A 17,022-nucleotide genomic window follows, 5' to 3' on the forward strand; every position below is an offset into this window, starting at 1 on the left:
AATACCGAATCGCAGCGGTATATACGAATGTTTTGCGACTGAAATGAGGTCACAAACCAATTGCAGTTTAGCACTAATTTCAAATTAGTGGTAACCCAGTCGCAAATTTGGAAAAAGCATTTTTTAACAGCATTCTTAAAAAATGAAACCTAAAATTTTTTAAATGTATCCCATTTTCCTTCATGGAAAACAGGCTGCATTAAAAAAAATGCTGTATTTAAAAGCAGTCACAGATATGATGGTCTGCTGACTCCAGCGGGCCACCCTCCCAGTGATTTTTGTGATTTCCGATAAGTCGCAAAGCGAAACCTACCTCATGAATATTAATGAGGCAGGTCTATTCACAACCCACTGAGAATCGCAAATGAAACTCAACAGAGTTTCGTACATTTGAAATCGCGATTCGCATGGAATTGCAATTAGGAACGCACAATTTCAAACATTCGTACATGTGGCCCTAAATCCTTTTAGCGATTTAGCTTGCGATCGCCTGGTCTAAATGGAAGAAATCCCTTTCGCAAGTGCCCTCCCAAGGACAGGCTTTAAGGCGCTGTAAGAGGACGGAGTGGTGGGTGTATGTGGGGGCCGTTTACAGCATGTCCCATGCACTCCTGCTGTGTAGGGCTCGTCGCTTCATAGGCTGCATGTGTTAAGGAGTTTTTTTTTTGTGTACAAATTTGCTATGAGAGTTATTGATGGTACATTGAAAGGGCCTCACTCTCCATATCGGTACACGTTTAAAATCGTTTTAAAAATGCATTATGTATTTATCAGATTTTAAAAAAATGTTGAACTTACTGTGGGGTCTAAAAGAGATTTAAACTGAATAAACCTGGTCTGAGCTATGCATAGCGCAGCTGGTATTTTTCTATGTTAATTACAGGCTTGCCACCTCGGCTGAGGGGCAGCAGCAGGAGGGTACTACCCTGGCATAGCTGCCAAGTTTTCCAGGTCCATTGTGATGTGCTGCTCCAGTCCAGGTTTTTGTTTTGCATTCTGGGAGTTGCAGTCCTGCTTTATAATGGAAACAATACAAGACTACAAGTCCCAGAAGTGAAAGTAAAAACCTGGAATGGAGCAGAACATCACGCTGGCAGGGCTGCACAGGCACCGATGCCACTTGGGGGCACTGGGCCACTCTCGCCACAGGAAGGGCGCCGCCCTCCCTGCAGGAGGCTCCACAGACCCACAGTGAAGGGGGCGCCAGGAGGGCTCTGCCAGGGCCCAGAGGAGCCTCTGTGAGAGGACTACCCTGCACCAGCCTGGCTGGCACCAGCACCCTTGGGAGAGGTCGTGACCCCGGATATTCTTGGGCTGAGGTTTGGAGGTCAGAGCAGCTGCAACACTGAGTTGGTGCTTAGGCCGGTGACCCCCCAGGGCACGAGGGACAGGTGGCAGGGACGGTCTGGGCCTGATATTCAATGACACAAATGCCCAGGCGGCCTCATAGCCCCATACCTGGCACCCCCTTCTGTCACGTGACCGGAAGTTGCCACTTCCGGTCCACTCCGTTTATTTAAAGGGCGAATTCAAAACCCACAGTGACATTAATGTGAATAACTTTAGCATCCCACTTCATTACTTGTTAGAACAAAAGCGTCATAGTGGAAATATTAGTAGGGTTTTAGCATTAATCTAAGTAAATGCTTTCTTACAATCAGGGCGCCCGGTTTTACGGTACTTATTTTTTAAACATTTCCATCTGTAATTATCCATAATTACTTTGTTTGCCAACATTAGTTATTTTATTCATTTTTATTTTGTGTTTCACGATGAAATAAAGTTGTAGCCAGTAAATGTACAGGTGTGCAGCGGATACATGGGTACTCGTCGGTCGATGCTTCTCGAGTTTTAGGATTACAAACAGCCACATTTAACTACCCACCAGCATTATAGCGGGAACACGTGCACAGAGTTATTGAAAAAACGTTTTCATCACTTTTTCGGCTCTTCGTGATGGTAATTTGCACAACCATTGGCTTGGAAGTCTTAAAAGACAACATGGAAAGTCGTGGAAAAGAAGACCGGTTTTCTGTATTTCCTTTTCTTTTTACAAATAAAAACGTAAGAAAAAAAAACGCAATTTCTGTGAAAATCTATAAAAACAGTCAACTGGGTGCCCCTTACTTACATTTAACAAAGGTACCTGAAAATATCACCACGGTAACGTCTTTATTCATAAGTTTCTCTCATGAAACGCATAAAGCATGCCAGGAAGCCATGTTTAAACGCAAAGCCTTCAAAGCACCTCTGGTGGCCATATTCACACCCAAAATGTTTAGAACGTCTGTGGTAGCCACATTCTAACCTATAGTGCTTAGAACATCTGTGCTAGCCACATTCTAACCTATAGTGCTTAGAACATCTGTGGTAGCCACATTCAAACCTGTAGAGCTTAAAACATATGTGGTAGTAACATTCTATCTAACCTATAGTGCTTGGGACATGTGCGGTAGCCACATTCTAACTTATGGTGCTTAGAACATCTGTGGTAGCCACATTCTAACCTATAGTGCTTAGAACATCTGTGCTAGCCACATTCTAACCTAGCCACATTCTAACCTATAGTGCTTAGAACATCTCTGGTAGCCACATTCTAACCTGTAGAGCTTAGAACATCTGTGGTAGCCACATTCTAACCTATAGTGCTTAGAACATCTCTGGTAGCCACATTCTAACCTATAGAGCTTAAAACATCTGTGGTAGTCACATTCTAACAGTTGGTGCTTAGAACATCTGTGGTAGCCTCATTCAAACCCATAGTATCTAGAACATTTTTAGTAGCCCCTTAAAACATCTCAGATAGCCCCGAGTATTTAGAGTACCTCTGATAGTCATGTTTGACCCCAAAACCCATAGACCTTTTCTGCCAGCGACATTTGAACCCAAAGCCTTTGAACCCTGTCATCTTTAATCTCAATCCATTTAGGACATCTCTGGTAGTCTTGTTGGAACTCAAAGCAGCTGAACAAAACCCAACACAACTGGGACTAGGAATGGTGGCAACGAGAAGCCCAAAGAAAGACTACTGGGGGGCGTCTGCAGTGACACCTTCTAGGTCCAATGTACTCTCCCTGATGGGAGTCGAGACCTGCACCACAAAACTGGCCAGAAAGGTGGACCGAACTTTTAAACTTCGAGTGCATACGTTTAGCGTCGCATTTAGTACTCATCTCTTCAGAGATCCCTTGTTTTAGGTCTTTGAGTAACCAACTAATGGAGACAATATTTTTCTATGATTATCCAAAGCAGTTCTCCTTGACTCACCCCGGCTGAGAGCTAGACGCCACCGGAGGAATCTTACCCCTGCTGCTCCTGGCTAAGGATCAGTATATATTCACCACCCACACTGAATTAAAGACGGTTTGAACAAGGCGATTCTTTGCCAAGACTGGTGATGGCGAAAATCAGTGCCTAGAGGCACAGCTGTACTTTTAATGCACCTATTCATTCACTGTTCCTATGTTCCTTTTTTCCAGAGCTTTACAAGATTTGCTGCACTAGGACTTTCTGAGGGGGCAGCACCCCAGCACAGATATCTCCATAGCCACCACCGGAGCCAATCAGGGCTGTGTGTCAAAATACTAAGGCCAAGAATATTAACCTGCATTTATATCGACTGTACAATATCGACTTTCAACATATTGTCAAGGTAAACACACACTAAACAGTGTAGATGTACTATTGTTAACCACACATTACTTGCCTAGATGATGTGCTGGCAGTCAATATAAGTGCAAGCTGATATTAAAAAACTTCAATATTTTAGTATATTGCCTTTCGAGGTTTCCCAGGGTCTTTTGAGGGTGTGGATCCTACAATGCTTTTTTATGTCAGAACTGTGTGCCAAGAAACCCAGTCTTATCCGGCAGCAGGAAGGTATATGCATGCTTGCATAGAGGAAAGGTGTGTGGGGGAAGAGGGTTTGATATAGGTTTTTAACCACCTACCATCCGCAGACAAATGGTTTGAAGGAAAGATTTAACATGGTTTTGATGAAGTCCTCTAACACCCCATTTTTATGATGAAGACTGACATTCTTTCACGCTCCATATTGGAACACAAAGTATTTTAGGTTTATAGTTCATGACCTTTTCAGCTGACCTCTGAAACTCAGAGATGGTCTCTAGTGTTTGGCAAAGTAAACCAAGAACCATTGCCACAACACTGTGAGCCATGTTTCAGGTATGAGGGGCAGACGGCTGCATGCGGAATGTGAGGCCAAGCTCTAAGCTAACAAGTCATCAGTGGGGCACCAATATGAAAAGCCAAGTGTCATAAGACTGCAACCCGGTTCAGGCACCTGAACATACCTCAGGAAAAACATGGTATCTTCACCTGGGCTTTTAATTGGCATTCCTCCTGCCCTGTAAGGATGGCAGCGCTGAGTACAAAAGCGTCTAGCTCATGTGTACCCTATGCATATGCTGGGTATCCCTGCTTCCCATAAGCAGCTGTCCATGAACAACCTGGGGAGGCCCATCTCCACTTCAGTGATGGAAGACAGAGACTGCTTACAGTATGATGGTGGTGTCTGACGCATACTGTAAGTGTTTAATATTATCTGATGTCTAATGCTGGTGTCTGATATCACTGAGAGTACTTAATACTGCTTAATGCCTGATGCTCTTGTTTGATGCTCACTGTGAATGTTTAATACTGCTTAATTGCTGTTGTCTGACGCTTGCTATGAGTGCTTAATATTACTTGGTGTCTGATGGTGGTGTCTGAAGCTCAACGAGAGTGTTTACTACCGCCTGGCCTGTGATGCAGGATTCTGACGCTCACTGCGAGTGTGTAATACTGCTTAGTGTCTGATGCTGTCGTTTAATACTCACTCGGTCTTAGACAGTCAAAGAGTAACCTGCAATCACAACATCAAACGCCTGGGAGCCCTGTGATTAGTAAGGAATGGGCTGGAAAACAGACATTGCCCTGATCTGCGGCCACCCTCTGTGAAGAGCTACCCTCACCTGCCTGTCTCCTCACCCCTCCCCAGTCCAAGAGGATCTAAACACATTCCTGGCGCTCCGACCTCTTTCTAAGGCGATGCCTTGTACCATGTGTACCCCCGCCCATCCATGCCTCCGCCAGCGCCAAGCACTTACTGAGGGCAAAGTATCCTGTGAGCATGAAACGAGTGTGCAGCCTTTGTGACCCTCTGCATATGTATTCTGCTGAACAGTCATTCCAAAACGTCTAGCATAATCACTGGCCCTCTGTGACTCCTGCAGCATATGCACCCCCTTCTGTAAGAGCGCCAGGTGCACCCCCTTACTCTGTAACCCTCTGTAAGAGCACCATGTGCACCCCCTTACCCTGTAACCCTCTGTAAGAGCACCATGTGCACCCCCTTACTCTGTAACCCTTTGTAAGAGCGCCAGGGGCACCCCCTTACTCTGTAACCCCCTGTAAGAGCACCATGTGCACCCCCTTACTGTGTGACACTCTGTAAGAGCGCCAGGGCACCCCTTACTCTGTAACCTCTGTAAGAGCGCCAGGGGCACCCCCTTACTCTGTAACCCTGTGTCGGAGCGCCAGGTGCACCCCCTTACTCTGTAACCCTCTGTAAGAGCGCCAGGGGCACCCCCTTACTCAGTAACCTCTGTAAGAGCGCCAGGGGCACCCCTTATTCTGTAACCCTCTGTAAGAGCGCCAGGGGCACCCCCTTACTCTGTAACCCTCTGTAAGAGCACCATGTGCACCCCTTACTGTGTGACACTCAGCAAGAGCACCAGGGGCACCCCCTTACTCTGTAACCTCTGTAATACAGCCAGGGGCATCCCCTCACTCTGTAACCTCTGTAAAAGCACCAGGTGCACTCCCTTACTCTGCAACCTCTGTAAGACTGCCAGGGGCACCCCTTCCTCTGTAACCTCTGTAATACAGCCAGGGGCACCCTCTTATTCTGTCCCCGTGGTATGTACAAGGCTCTGCTGCCCCCTGGGAGCTGGGTGGTTTAACAAAGGACCTGAATAAAATAAATAAGTGTTTAACCCTGCAGGGTGTCTGACCCTGGAATCAGACACTCACCGTGAGTGTTTAACCCTGCAGGGTGTCTGACCCTGGAGTCCTACACTCACGGTGCAGGGTATCTGGCCCTGGAGTCCTACATTCACAACGAGTGTTTAACCCTGCAGGGTGTCTGACCCTGGAGTCAGACACTCATGGTGAGTATTTAAGTGTCCAGGGTGTCTAATTCTGGAGTCCTACACTCACGGTGAGTGTTTAACTCTGCAGGGTGTCTGGCCCTGGAGTCCTACACTCATGGTGTAGGGTGTCTGACCCTGGAGTCAGCCACTCACGGTGAGTGTTTAACCCTGCAGGGTGTCTGACTCTGGAGTCCTGCACTCATGGTGCAGGGTGTCTGATCCTATAGTCCTACACTCACGGTGTAGGGTATCTGATCCTGTAGTCCTACTCTCATGGTGCAGGGTGTCTGGCCCTGGATTCCTACACTCACGGTGTAGGGTGTCTGACCCTGGAGTCCTACACTCACGGTGCAGGGTATCTGATCCTGGAGTCCTACACTCACGGTGCAGGGTATCTGATCCTGGAGTCCTACACTCACGGTGTAGGGTGTCTGACCCTGAGTCAGACACTCACGGTGAGTGTTTAACGCCGCAGGGTGTCTGACCCTGGAGTCAGACACTCACAGTGAGTCTGGCCCTGGCGGTGCTACTCACTGTTAGCTGCTGGAAGCCGTCTCTTCTGCAGTCCGGGGTCCCCAGCATGTGCGAGGGTCAGCCGCTGCTCTCTCCTTCCAGTCTCCGGGGCTGTCTCTCCTGGGGTCTGCTCCTCTCATACGCCGGAGGCCGCGCTCACCCTCCTCTGTCTCTCCTCTGTCTCTTCTCTTGGGTTTCCCCTCTGTCTCTTCTCTTGGGTCTCCCCCCTCCTCTGTCTCTTCTCTTGGGTCTCCCCTCTGTCTCTCCTCTTGGGTCTCCCCCCTCCTCTGTCTCTTCTCTTGGGTTTCCCCTCTGTCTCTTCTCTTGGGTCTCCCCCCTCCTCTGTCTCTTCTCTTGGGTCTCCCCTCTGTCTCTCCTCTTGGGTCTCCCCCCTCCTCTGTCTCTTCTCTTGGGTCTCCCCTCTGTCTCTCCTCTTGGGTCTCCCCCCTCCTCTGTCTCTTCTCTTGGATCTCCCCTCTGTCTCGTCTCTTCGGTCTCCCCTCGGTCTCTTCTCGGGGGTCACCCCATCTCTGCCTCTTCACCGTGTTTCACGAACCCTCTCGTCCCTTCCTCTACGTCTCCACAGGTGTCTCTCTGCCTCCTCTCTCCTCTCCTCCCCCTCTCCCTCCCACCCACCGCCGCCTCCCTCCTCCTCTCACCTCTCCTCTGTTCTTCTGTTATCTTTTTATATTTTCCTTCCTGACACTTCCCCTCTCTTTCCCGTGTTTGTCACTTTCTGGGTCTTTGCCTCCCTCCCTCTCTCTCACTTTCTCCTGTCCTCCCCTCTGCCCGTCACTCCCCCTCTCCTCGCATTTCTGCATCGGTCACTTTCTCCCCGTCCACAGCCTCCTCCCGTCAGCCGCTGTCCCTGTTTCCACCGCGGTCTCTCCCTCTCACTGTCTGCTCGGGTCCTGTTCTCAGTGTCTCTCTCACTTTCTGATCCCGTCTGTCTCCCTCTCGCTCTTTCACTCTGTCGCCCCCTCCTCTGCCTCTCTCCTGTTTCCACCGCTCTCTCTCCTCTCCCCCTTTCACTATCACCCTCTCCTGTCTCCTGTTTCCACCGCTCTCTCTCCTCCTCTGTCACCTTCCCTCGCCCTCCTGCTGTCACCTTCCCTCTCTCTCCTCCTCTGTTACCTTTCCTCTCTCTCCTTTCTCTTCTCCTCTCTCACCTTCCCTCTCTCTCCCGCTCCCCCTCTCCTCGTCACCTTCCCTCTCTCCTTCTCCCCTTTCTCTTCTCCTCTGTCACCTTCCCTCTCTCCTTCTCCCCTTTCTCTTCTCCTCTGTCACCTTCCCTCTCTCTTCTCTCCTGTCACCTTCCCTCTCTCTCCTCCTCCCCTCTCTCTTCTCCTCTGTCACCTTCCCTCTCTCCCCTCTGTCTCCCTCTCGTACTCTCTCCTCCCCCTCTTTTCACTCTATCACCCTCTCCTCTGCCTCTCTCCTCCTCTGTCACCCTGTGCTGTGCCTCTCTCCTCCCCTCTCTCTCCTCTGTCACCCTTAGCTCCCTCTCCTCCTCTGTCACCTTACCTCTCTTTGTCGCTGCCGCTCTGTCTTATTTCTCCTCCAGCGAGACCCCTCCTCTGTCACCTTCTCTCTCGCTCTCGGTGTCTTCTCCTCTCACCCCTCCTCCGTCCTCTGACTCACACTCCTCACCCCTCCCCTCCACTCCTTTCTTTCCCGCTTCTCACTCTCTCCATCCTCGCCTCTCTCCTCCAGGTTCCCTCCTTCCCTGGCTGCTTGAGCGCCTCCCCCACCCTCACCACTTCACCTCCCTCAGCGACCCCTACACCTCAGACTGATCTCTCTCCTCATCTCTCCCTCAGTCTCACCCCTCCTCCTGGGGTCTCCCCCTGTCTTCGCTGTCACAGTTCAGGTCTTTCCTCCTCTCCATCACCGTGTCCCTCACTCCCCCATCTCGCTCCCTCGGTCTCCCTCCCCACCTTCCCCGGTCTCTCTCCCACAGTCACCCTCCTTACCCTCCAACCCCTATTTGTTCACCTCTCTCCCACTTTCCCTCACCTGGTCTGTCACTCTCCCTCCCCAGCAGTGCTCCGGTCTCCCCCTCAGTCTCGCCCCTCCTCCAGCGTCTCTACCACAGGCACCCTCCTTGCCCGTCTCCCCCTACACCTGTTTATATACCTATCGCTCCCCTATGTGTCAGTCAGTCTCCCCGGGCAGTGCCAAGGTCTCTCCTCCTGCTCTGGTCTCACTCTCTCACCCCCTCCTGCTCTGGTCTCACTCTCTCATCCCCCCCCCCCCGCTCTGGTCTCACTCCTCAACTCACCCCCGCTCCACCAGTCCTCAGTTCCTCCAAGTTTCTATAACTTTTCTGCGCAACAGCGTGAGCCACAGGGCAGGAGAGGGAGGGGCCGGAGGGCAGGGAGGCGGGGGATGAGGAGGGCTTTAACCCATTGCATCCCGATGACAAGCATTTGCAATGCAATAGGTCTCACGTTTGCTTGAGTTACAGCTTTGCAAATTCATACCTGGACATTTCTTGCCACATAAATTGGTCGAGCCTGCCTCACAATTTCGTCTTTTCTTGCCATATAATTCCAGTGGCCCTGCCTACAACTAATGCACTTCCATTCACCTTCTTCCTCTATCTGAAACAAAAAATGAAAATGTTGCCATTTAGCATCTTAATTTATATCTGCCATGCCAATTCCAATAGAATACCACTTTCACCACCCTCCACCAGAGCTGCTGGCTGGCTAACACAATTTCCAGAAAAAGACACACAACAGCCACAGAGGAGAATTAAACTAGAAGGTCATAGTGTAATAAGGGTGTTACGTTGGGCTGTATCATGGTAAAACGTTATCAGGAATACAATTTTGTTGTTAGACTGCAATGCTCAAAACAGCCCCTAGAGGGCACCAAAACAAAAATATCATTTGTAATAAACATGTTGTTGTAACCACATTGTTCGCTCCTAGAAGGGATATAGCAGGCGTCACGCATGCAACACAGGCTTGACCCTAAAAACAGGAGAAAGCAATGCAGTGTACCATATACTTAGCTCCAAGAGTGATTTTGTAGGGCTAGCAGACCTATTACAATGACATTACAAACAAGACCTTCAAGCCAAAACTTCTCCCAGCTGTGAAACAAAATCTCCAGCCATGAGAAAGCTTAAAAGACACTGAATGGTGGGAGTGGTTATTATTTTGGGGTCCCCACTAACCTGGTGTGGGACCCAGTGATGATATAGACAGAAAGAGCACATTGTGGTCAATGTTTAGAAGCTGGACCCATTGTCCTAGAACCACCACATGCTGTTATCAGCAAAAATGGTTTGTGATTGTAATGCCATGCAAAGCATTATGGGACACGTTTCCGTGCCCTGAATATTATAATATGTTGATATGACTTTATTGCTTAGAACAGCCCCTAAAGGACAGCACAATGAAAATAGCATTTGTAAGAAACATGGTCATGTAACTATGTAGTTACCCCCTAGAGGACATAACTGTCGGAGGCTGGCCCTCTATGTGGTGTGCAAAGCCAGGCACACGGTGCAGGGGGTCCGGGCAACCACACGTTGGTTTCCAGAGGCACAAATCAGATCACCAAATGCTCCGATCTTTGAGGCAGCCGGTCGAGCAGTTAGGCTAATCCAGGAGTTGTGCTATACATTTGTTGTACTCACAGTATCAATCACGCACCACACACACTCAATGAATAACTCAAGAACAGAACTTATAAAAAATACTTTAGACTTTTATAAAAATTTTAAGACCAAGATGGTTGAGATACGTTAAGTAGTTTTTGAGTTATAATTTTTTCAAAGTTTTAATAAAGTTAGTCTTTCTGTGCGTAATTATACACCATAGGAATCAATAGGCAGTCACGTTTAAAAATGCATAAAAAATCGTACAGTTGAGTTACCAGTTTCTTCTTTCGAAGGATGGTTGATGCAGTTGGTGGGCATCTTGTACCAACTGGAGGCCCTCGGGCGGCTCCCGGTTCCGGTGGGAGCATAGCGGGAAAGTCTTTTGGCACAGGCACAGGGCCACTTGGACTGGCCAACAGGAAAAGGAGATGGTTTTCAGGTTGAAAGGTGGTGCCTTAGGGCCCCCTTGGGCTGTCAAGGTCACAAGGGGTTAGGGACCCGTGGCACACAGCTGGTTCCGCGGTGCAGGGCTCTTGGCTTCCGGATGCAGGGCGAGTTGGAGGTCTTTGAAGCTGCCTGCAATGGAATCCTTTGAGCTGGAGGTAAGTCTTCTTCCGGGGGCCTTGCAGGATGACAAGGGTGCTCTGGTGTAAGTTCCAGAGTGTTCCTGAAGTCCCTTGACTGGGACTTCCTCCTGGTCCATATGCAGCTCTGGGTGAGCTGTTTGTGCTGTTGCAATGGGCACTGACCAGTACCTGGGGTATTGGCATAACTCGGCCACAGGAGGGCGCAGTGCCACCAAAGTTGGCACACTTGTAAGTCTTATCCGGGCTGCCATTGGCGTGCCAGTGTGTCATCAGGTCTGGCTGCAACTTACGGTTGTGGAGATATCAGTCAGTTGGTGAAGTGACCCTCACCAGTTTGCTGGTTCTTTGCAGCTTTCTTTAGTTTCTTGAGTGGCGCCTCCATTCAGGAGGGAGATCTTGGGCTATTTGCGAAGCCAGGAGGTCCTTTGGGTCTTTTGAGGTCGGTCCAGTGGTCAGATCCTCCACAGCAGCGATTGTCGGGACTCTGGTGCAGCAAGGAGGGGTCTTGCAGCCTCTTCTGGTGCAGCAGGTCCTCTGTTCTTGTGTTGTTGGGTTCTTTGGTGCTGTCTTCTTTTCTTCCTGATGAATCTGGTTTCTTGGTCTAGGGGAGCCCACTAAATACTGAATTTAGTGGGCGTTTTAGGGGGAAACTGGTAGTGTCCAATGGGACACGTACCCTGGGATGGCTACACCTACTACAGTGACCACTTCCTGTGGGAAGGGTCACTACTCTAACCTCATTGACTATTTTCCTGCCATCCAACATGGAGGAAAATGAAATGGAGGGTCCACTTTGCCTGCAAGTTCCTAGGGGGGGTGCAGGCTCAGTGAGACCCCTTCTCCTGCCCTTTGTGTGGTTTCCCCCCTTTGCTCCTGGTAAAAGTGGGGGTTCACAAGGGAGGAAGCCATCTGCTGCTAGGCCTGGGGGCTCGAGTTTCAAGGGCAGTAGCCCTTTGAAGCTCACCGCCAGGGGAGTGCACATTCCTGAGGGAGGGGGTGTTAGCTCCTCCACCCAGGAAGGGCATTGTCTCACAAACCAGAGAAACAGGGCTCTCCCCCAGGGTTTGTGTATTGGCTGTCTGGAGATGGCATGCTGGATGCAACCAGTCAGCAATCATGCCAGTTAGGTTAGCTTTTGCAGGGAGCACCTCTAAGGTGATCCCTGGTTACAATTAGGGATAACGCCAATACTGGCACCAGTTTGGATTTATCATCCTGAGTTGTTTGATACCAAATAACCCAGGTTGCAGAGTGGCCATCATGTAACTGGGAAACTCGTGTTTGACCAGTGTCCAGTACATGTACTTAAAACGGCTGCTCTGTTCACTCACTATGTCCCAGGTTTGGCAAGAACACAGTGGGGGCGTATTGCTCATGCAGCTATGCCCTAACATATAGTATGGTGCACCCTGCCTTTAGGGCTGGAATGCCTGCTAGAGGGGTGACTTACCTATAACATATACAGTGTAGGGTGAACAGGGTATACAGGGAGTGTGCCATGTTGAATTTGCCTTTTTAGGTTTGCCCCTGGAACAATCAGCCTGCAATGGCAGTGCTGGGTGCATCTGGGTGCAGGGTCCTAGAGGGTGGCACAATCAGTGCTGCTGCCCTCAGGGGCCTACCCCTAATCTCCCGTGCCCTGGGTACAGGTGTGCCCATTTACTAGGGACTTACAGTGACAGAGTATAGCCAATTGTGTCAAACATCACAACAGATTTACGGAAAGAGCTCTGGCCCAGGTAACCTAGTTAGCAGAGGCCCTTGGCACAACAACCTCTAGGCCACATCAACATCAGGCAAAAAGTGTGGGGGGGGGGGCTAACCATGCAAAAAGGGTCCTCCTTTCACACTACCCCCCCAGACAAAAGAGGGTGAGATTACCCTTTCCCTTCTAAGTGGAAGAACCTGGAAAGACCATCTGCATTGGCATGGGAAGTCCCAGGTCTGTGTTACACTGTACAGTCCATCCCCTGTAGGGAAATGGACCACCTAAGCAGTTTGGGGCTTTCACCTTTCATTTGCTGTAGCCATCTGAGAGGCCTGTGGTCAGTCTGAACAGTGAAGTGAGAGCCAAACAAGTATGGTCTCAACTTCTTCAGGGCCCAAACCACAGCAAAGGCTTCCCTCTCAATGGGACTCCATTTTTACTCCTTAGGGGGTAGCTTTTTGGTACTAAAAGCAACAGGCTGATCATGTCCATGATCATTCCTTTGGGAAAAGACCGGCCCTATCCCCATTTCTAAAACATCTGTCTGGACTATGAATTCCCTAGAGTGGTCTGGTTCTTGTAGAACTGCAGCTGAGCATATAGCTTCCTTCAGAGTGTCAAAGGCCTTTTGACAACTCACTGTTCGGTTGATCTTTTTGGGCATCTTCTTGGAAGTTAGTTCTGTGAGGGGGGCAACTTTTGTGACATAGTCCTTCACAAACCTCCTGTAATATCCACTCAAGCCAAGGACTGCCCTGACTTGTGTCTGGGTGGTGGGAGCTTCCCAAACCAGGATAGTCTGAATCTTGGGTTGGAGAGGTTGTACCTGGCCTCCACCTACCAGGTAGCCCAAGTCCACAATTTTTCCATGCCCTATCTAGCACTTACTGGCTTTGACAGTGAGGCCTGCCTATTGCAGAGCCTCAAGGACCTTTCCAAGGTGGATCAGGTGATCCTGCCAGGTGGAACTATAGACAGCTATGTCATCTACGTAAGCTGCACTAAAGGTTTCCAGTCCAGCAAGGACTTGGTTAATCAAACTCTGAAAGGTGGCAGGTGCATTCTTTAGTCCAAAGGGCATAACAGTGAAATGATAATGCCCACTAGGAGTAGAAAATGCTGACCTCTCTTTTGTTCCTGGGGTCAGGCCAATCTGCCAGTACCTAGATGTTAAATCAAAAGTACTCAGATACTTGGCTGCCTCTAATCTGTCTATGAGCTCATCAGTTCTTGGGATTGGGTGTGCATCAGTTTTGGTCACTGAGTTGAGGCCCTTGTAGTCCACACAAAACCTCCTTTCTTTTTTGTCATCCTTGGGGTGAGTTTTGGGGGCTAACACTACTGGGCTAGCCCAGGGGTTTCATGAGGGTTAAATGACACCCAAATCCAAAATGTTCTTTACTTCCGATTCTATGCTTTCTCTGACATAGTCAGTCTGTAAATTTTGTTCTTGACAGGCAGGCTGTCACCAGTGTCCGCATCATGGGTACATCAGTTTGTCTTCCCAGGGGGTCAGAGAAAATAGCCCAGCTTACTGGTTGAGGACTTGCCTGCAATCAGTCTGCTGTTGTTCTAAGAAGGTGTCTGACAAGACCACTCCATCTACAGAACCATCTTGGGGGTTGCTGGGGAGGAGATCAGGGAGAGGCTCACTTTCATCCTCCTGTCCCTGATCTGTAACCATGAGCATTGTCACATCAGCTCTATCATAAAAGGGCTTTAAGCAGCTGACATGTATAATTCTTTCGGGTTCTTGCAACTGTCTAGGCCCATTATTTAAGTGACCTCGCCTTTCTTTTCAAGAATGGGATAGGGCCCAGACCATTTGTCCTGGAGGACCCTTGGAGCAACAGGCTCAAACACCCAAACTTTCTGCCTTGGTTGGAACTCCACCATAGCAGCTTTTTGGTCATAACAAAGCTGTTGAAGCTCTTTGCTGGCCTGGAGTTTTTTGCTGCCTTTCTCCATGTACTCAGTCATCCTAGAACGTAGGCCATGCACGTAGTCCACAATATCCTGTTTGGGATCTTTGAGAGATCTCTCCCAGCCTTCCCTTACAAGACTTAGTGGTCCCCTAACAGGATGTCCAAACAAAAGTTAAAATGGAGAAAAGCCTACTCCCTTTTGTGCCACCTCCCTATAGGCAAACAGCAGTCAAGGAAGTAGGACATCCCATCTCCTTCTGAGTTTTTCAGGGAGTCCTCCAAGCAAGCCTCTGAAGGTCTGATTGAATCTTTCTACCAGTTCATTGGTTTGTGGATGGTATGGGGTAGTGAATCTCTAAGTCACTCCACATTTCTGCCACATGAAGTTTTACCCCCTGTCTGATACTACTTCCTTAGGGAACCCAACCCTGGTAAAGATACCCAGGAGGGCCTTTGCAATTGCAGGTGCAGTGACTGCCCTAAGAGGAATATCCTCAGGATACCTAGTGGCATGATCCACTACCACTAAGATATATCTATGTCCTGATGCTGTTGGAGGGGCAAGGGGGTTAGCAATGTCAACACCTACCCTTTCAAAGGGTACCCCAAGCTCAGGTAGTGGTATTATGGGGGTCTTTAAGTGCCCACCTGCCTTGCCACTGGCTTGGCTGGAGGGACAGGACTGACAAAAGTCCTTCACTTTTTGGGGCATACCTGGCCAGTAGAAATGGTTAACCAACCTACTGCAAGTCTTATTCTGGCCCAGATGCCCTGCTAGATGGATGCACCTCCCACGCTCTACACCTGCCTTTCCCATCCCCCTCTATACCACTCACGCTGTACACTGGCCTGTCCCATCCCCCTCTGTACCACCCATGCTCTACCTCTGCCTGTCCCATCCCCGTCTGCCCCACTCATGCTCTACACCTGCCTGTCCCATCCCCTCTGCACCACCCACACGCTACACCTGCATGTCCCATTCCCCTCTGCACCACCCCTTCTCTGCACCTGCCTATCTCATTCCCCCTCTGCACCACCCACGCTCTATCCCTCACTGTCCCATCCCCCCTCTGCACCACCCATGTTCTACAAATGCCTGTCCCACCCCCTCTGCACCACCCACTCTCTACACCTCCCTGCCCCAACCCCTGCACCACCCCTGCTCTACACCTGCCTGTCTCATCTCCCTTCTGCACCACCCATGCTTTAGACCTGTCTGTCTCATCCCCCTCAGCTCTACCCACACTCTACTCCTACCTGCACTTCCCAACCCTTCCTGCACCACACAGTCCCTTGTCCATGCTCCACTAGACCCATTTCCAGCCCCGCCCTCCCCACTTTCATCTTTCTCTCATTAACCCTGCTTCCACCACCCTGCCCCACACAGCGGCTCCAGGTGTATGGTAAACCAAGAGAAAAGGTGAGCCTGTAGTTGTGGTGGTCCTAAAGATGAGGTGAACCTCTGTGTGAGGTGAACCTGTTGGTCAGGTGGCCTGTGGATGAGGTGAACCTGTGTGTGAGGTGAACCTGTGGATGAGGTGAACCTGTGTGTGAGGTGAACCTGTGGGTCACGTGTCTGTGAATGAGGTGAACCTGTGTGTGAGGTGAACCTATGGATTGCGTGGCCTGTGGATGTGGTGACCCTGTGTGTGAGGTGAACCTGTGGGTCGCGTGGCCTGTGAATGAGGTGAACCTGTGTGTGAGGTGAACCTGTGGGTCCCGTGGCCTGTGAATGAGGTGAACCTGTGTGTGAGGTGAACCTGTGGGTCAGGTGGCTTGTGGATGAGGTAAAACTACGGGTCAAGTGAGTCTGGATGAGGTGAATGTATAAGTGATGTGGACCTGTAAGTGAGGCTAACCTGCACATAGCTTAAACCTGACTGAGGTGGACCTGTGAATGAAGTGAAGGTGAAGTGAAGGAGGAAGTGAGTTAAATCTGTGAATCAGGTGAACCTATTGATGTGGTAAACCTGGGATCCTGTGGGTGAGGTGAACATACACATCATTTGAACCTGTGAATGAGGTGAACCTGTGAATCAGGTGAACGTGTGGATGAGGTGACCCTGCGGATAAGGTGAGTCTGTGAAGGTTGTGAGACTGTGGTTGAGATGACCTGTGGATGAAGTGAATATATTAAATGAACCTGTGATGAGGTGAACCTGTGAAGGTGGTGAGACTGCATGAGGTGAACCTGTGATGAAGTGAACCTGTGATGGTGGTGAGACTGTGCATGAGGTGAATCTGTGATGAAGTGAGCCTGTGGATGTGAACCTGTGAAGGTGGTGAGACTATGTCTGAGGAGAACCTGTGAAGAGGTGAGCCTGTGGATGAGGTGAACCTGTGATGAGGTGAGCCTGTGGAAGAGGTGAACCCGTGAAGGTGGTGAAACTATGTCTGAGGTGAACCTGTGATGAAGAGAGCCTGTGGATGAGGTGAAACTGTGAATGAGGTGAACCTGTGAACGCAGTGAGACTTTGTCTAAGGAGAACCTGTGATGAGGTGAACCTGTGATGGGGGTGAGACT

The 17,022-nt window shown here is 49.8% G+C and overlaps 1 protein-coding gene across 2 annotated transcripts in view; it reads right to left on the reverse strand.

Moving 5' to 3' along the window:
• Window positions 1–7,273, reverse strand: part of LOC138260564 (excretory canal abnormal protein 6-like) — a 137,088-nt gene extending 129,815 nt beyond the window's left edge. Inside the window, exon 1 of one of the 2 annotated variants that reach the window (XM_069209172.1) lies at window positions 6,687–7,273. Coding sequence is in view for 1 of the 2 variants with exons in the window: in XM_069209173.1 (XP_069065274.1) it covers window positions 6,687–6,734 (48 nt within the window). In the remaining variant the exon portion in view is untranslated. The remainder of the gene's footprint in view (window positions 1–6,686) is intronic. The other variant, XM_069209173.1, reaches the window with a different exon arrangement.
• Between the last annotated feature and the right edge of the window lie 9,749 nt (window positions 7,274–17,022).

Source organism: Pleurodeles waltl, chromosome 2_1 (assembly GCF_031143425.1).
Source record: "Pleurodeles waltl isolate 20211129_DDA chromosome 2_1, aPleWal1.hap1.20221129, whole genome shotgun sequence".
NCBI classification, from domain to species: domain Eukaryota; kingdom Metazoa; phylum Chordata; class Amphibia; order Caudata; family Salamandridae; genus Pleurodeles; species Pleurodeles waltl.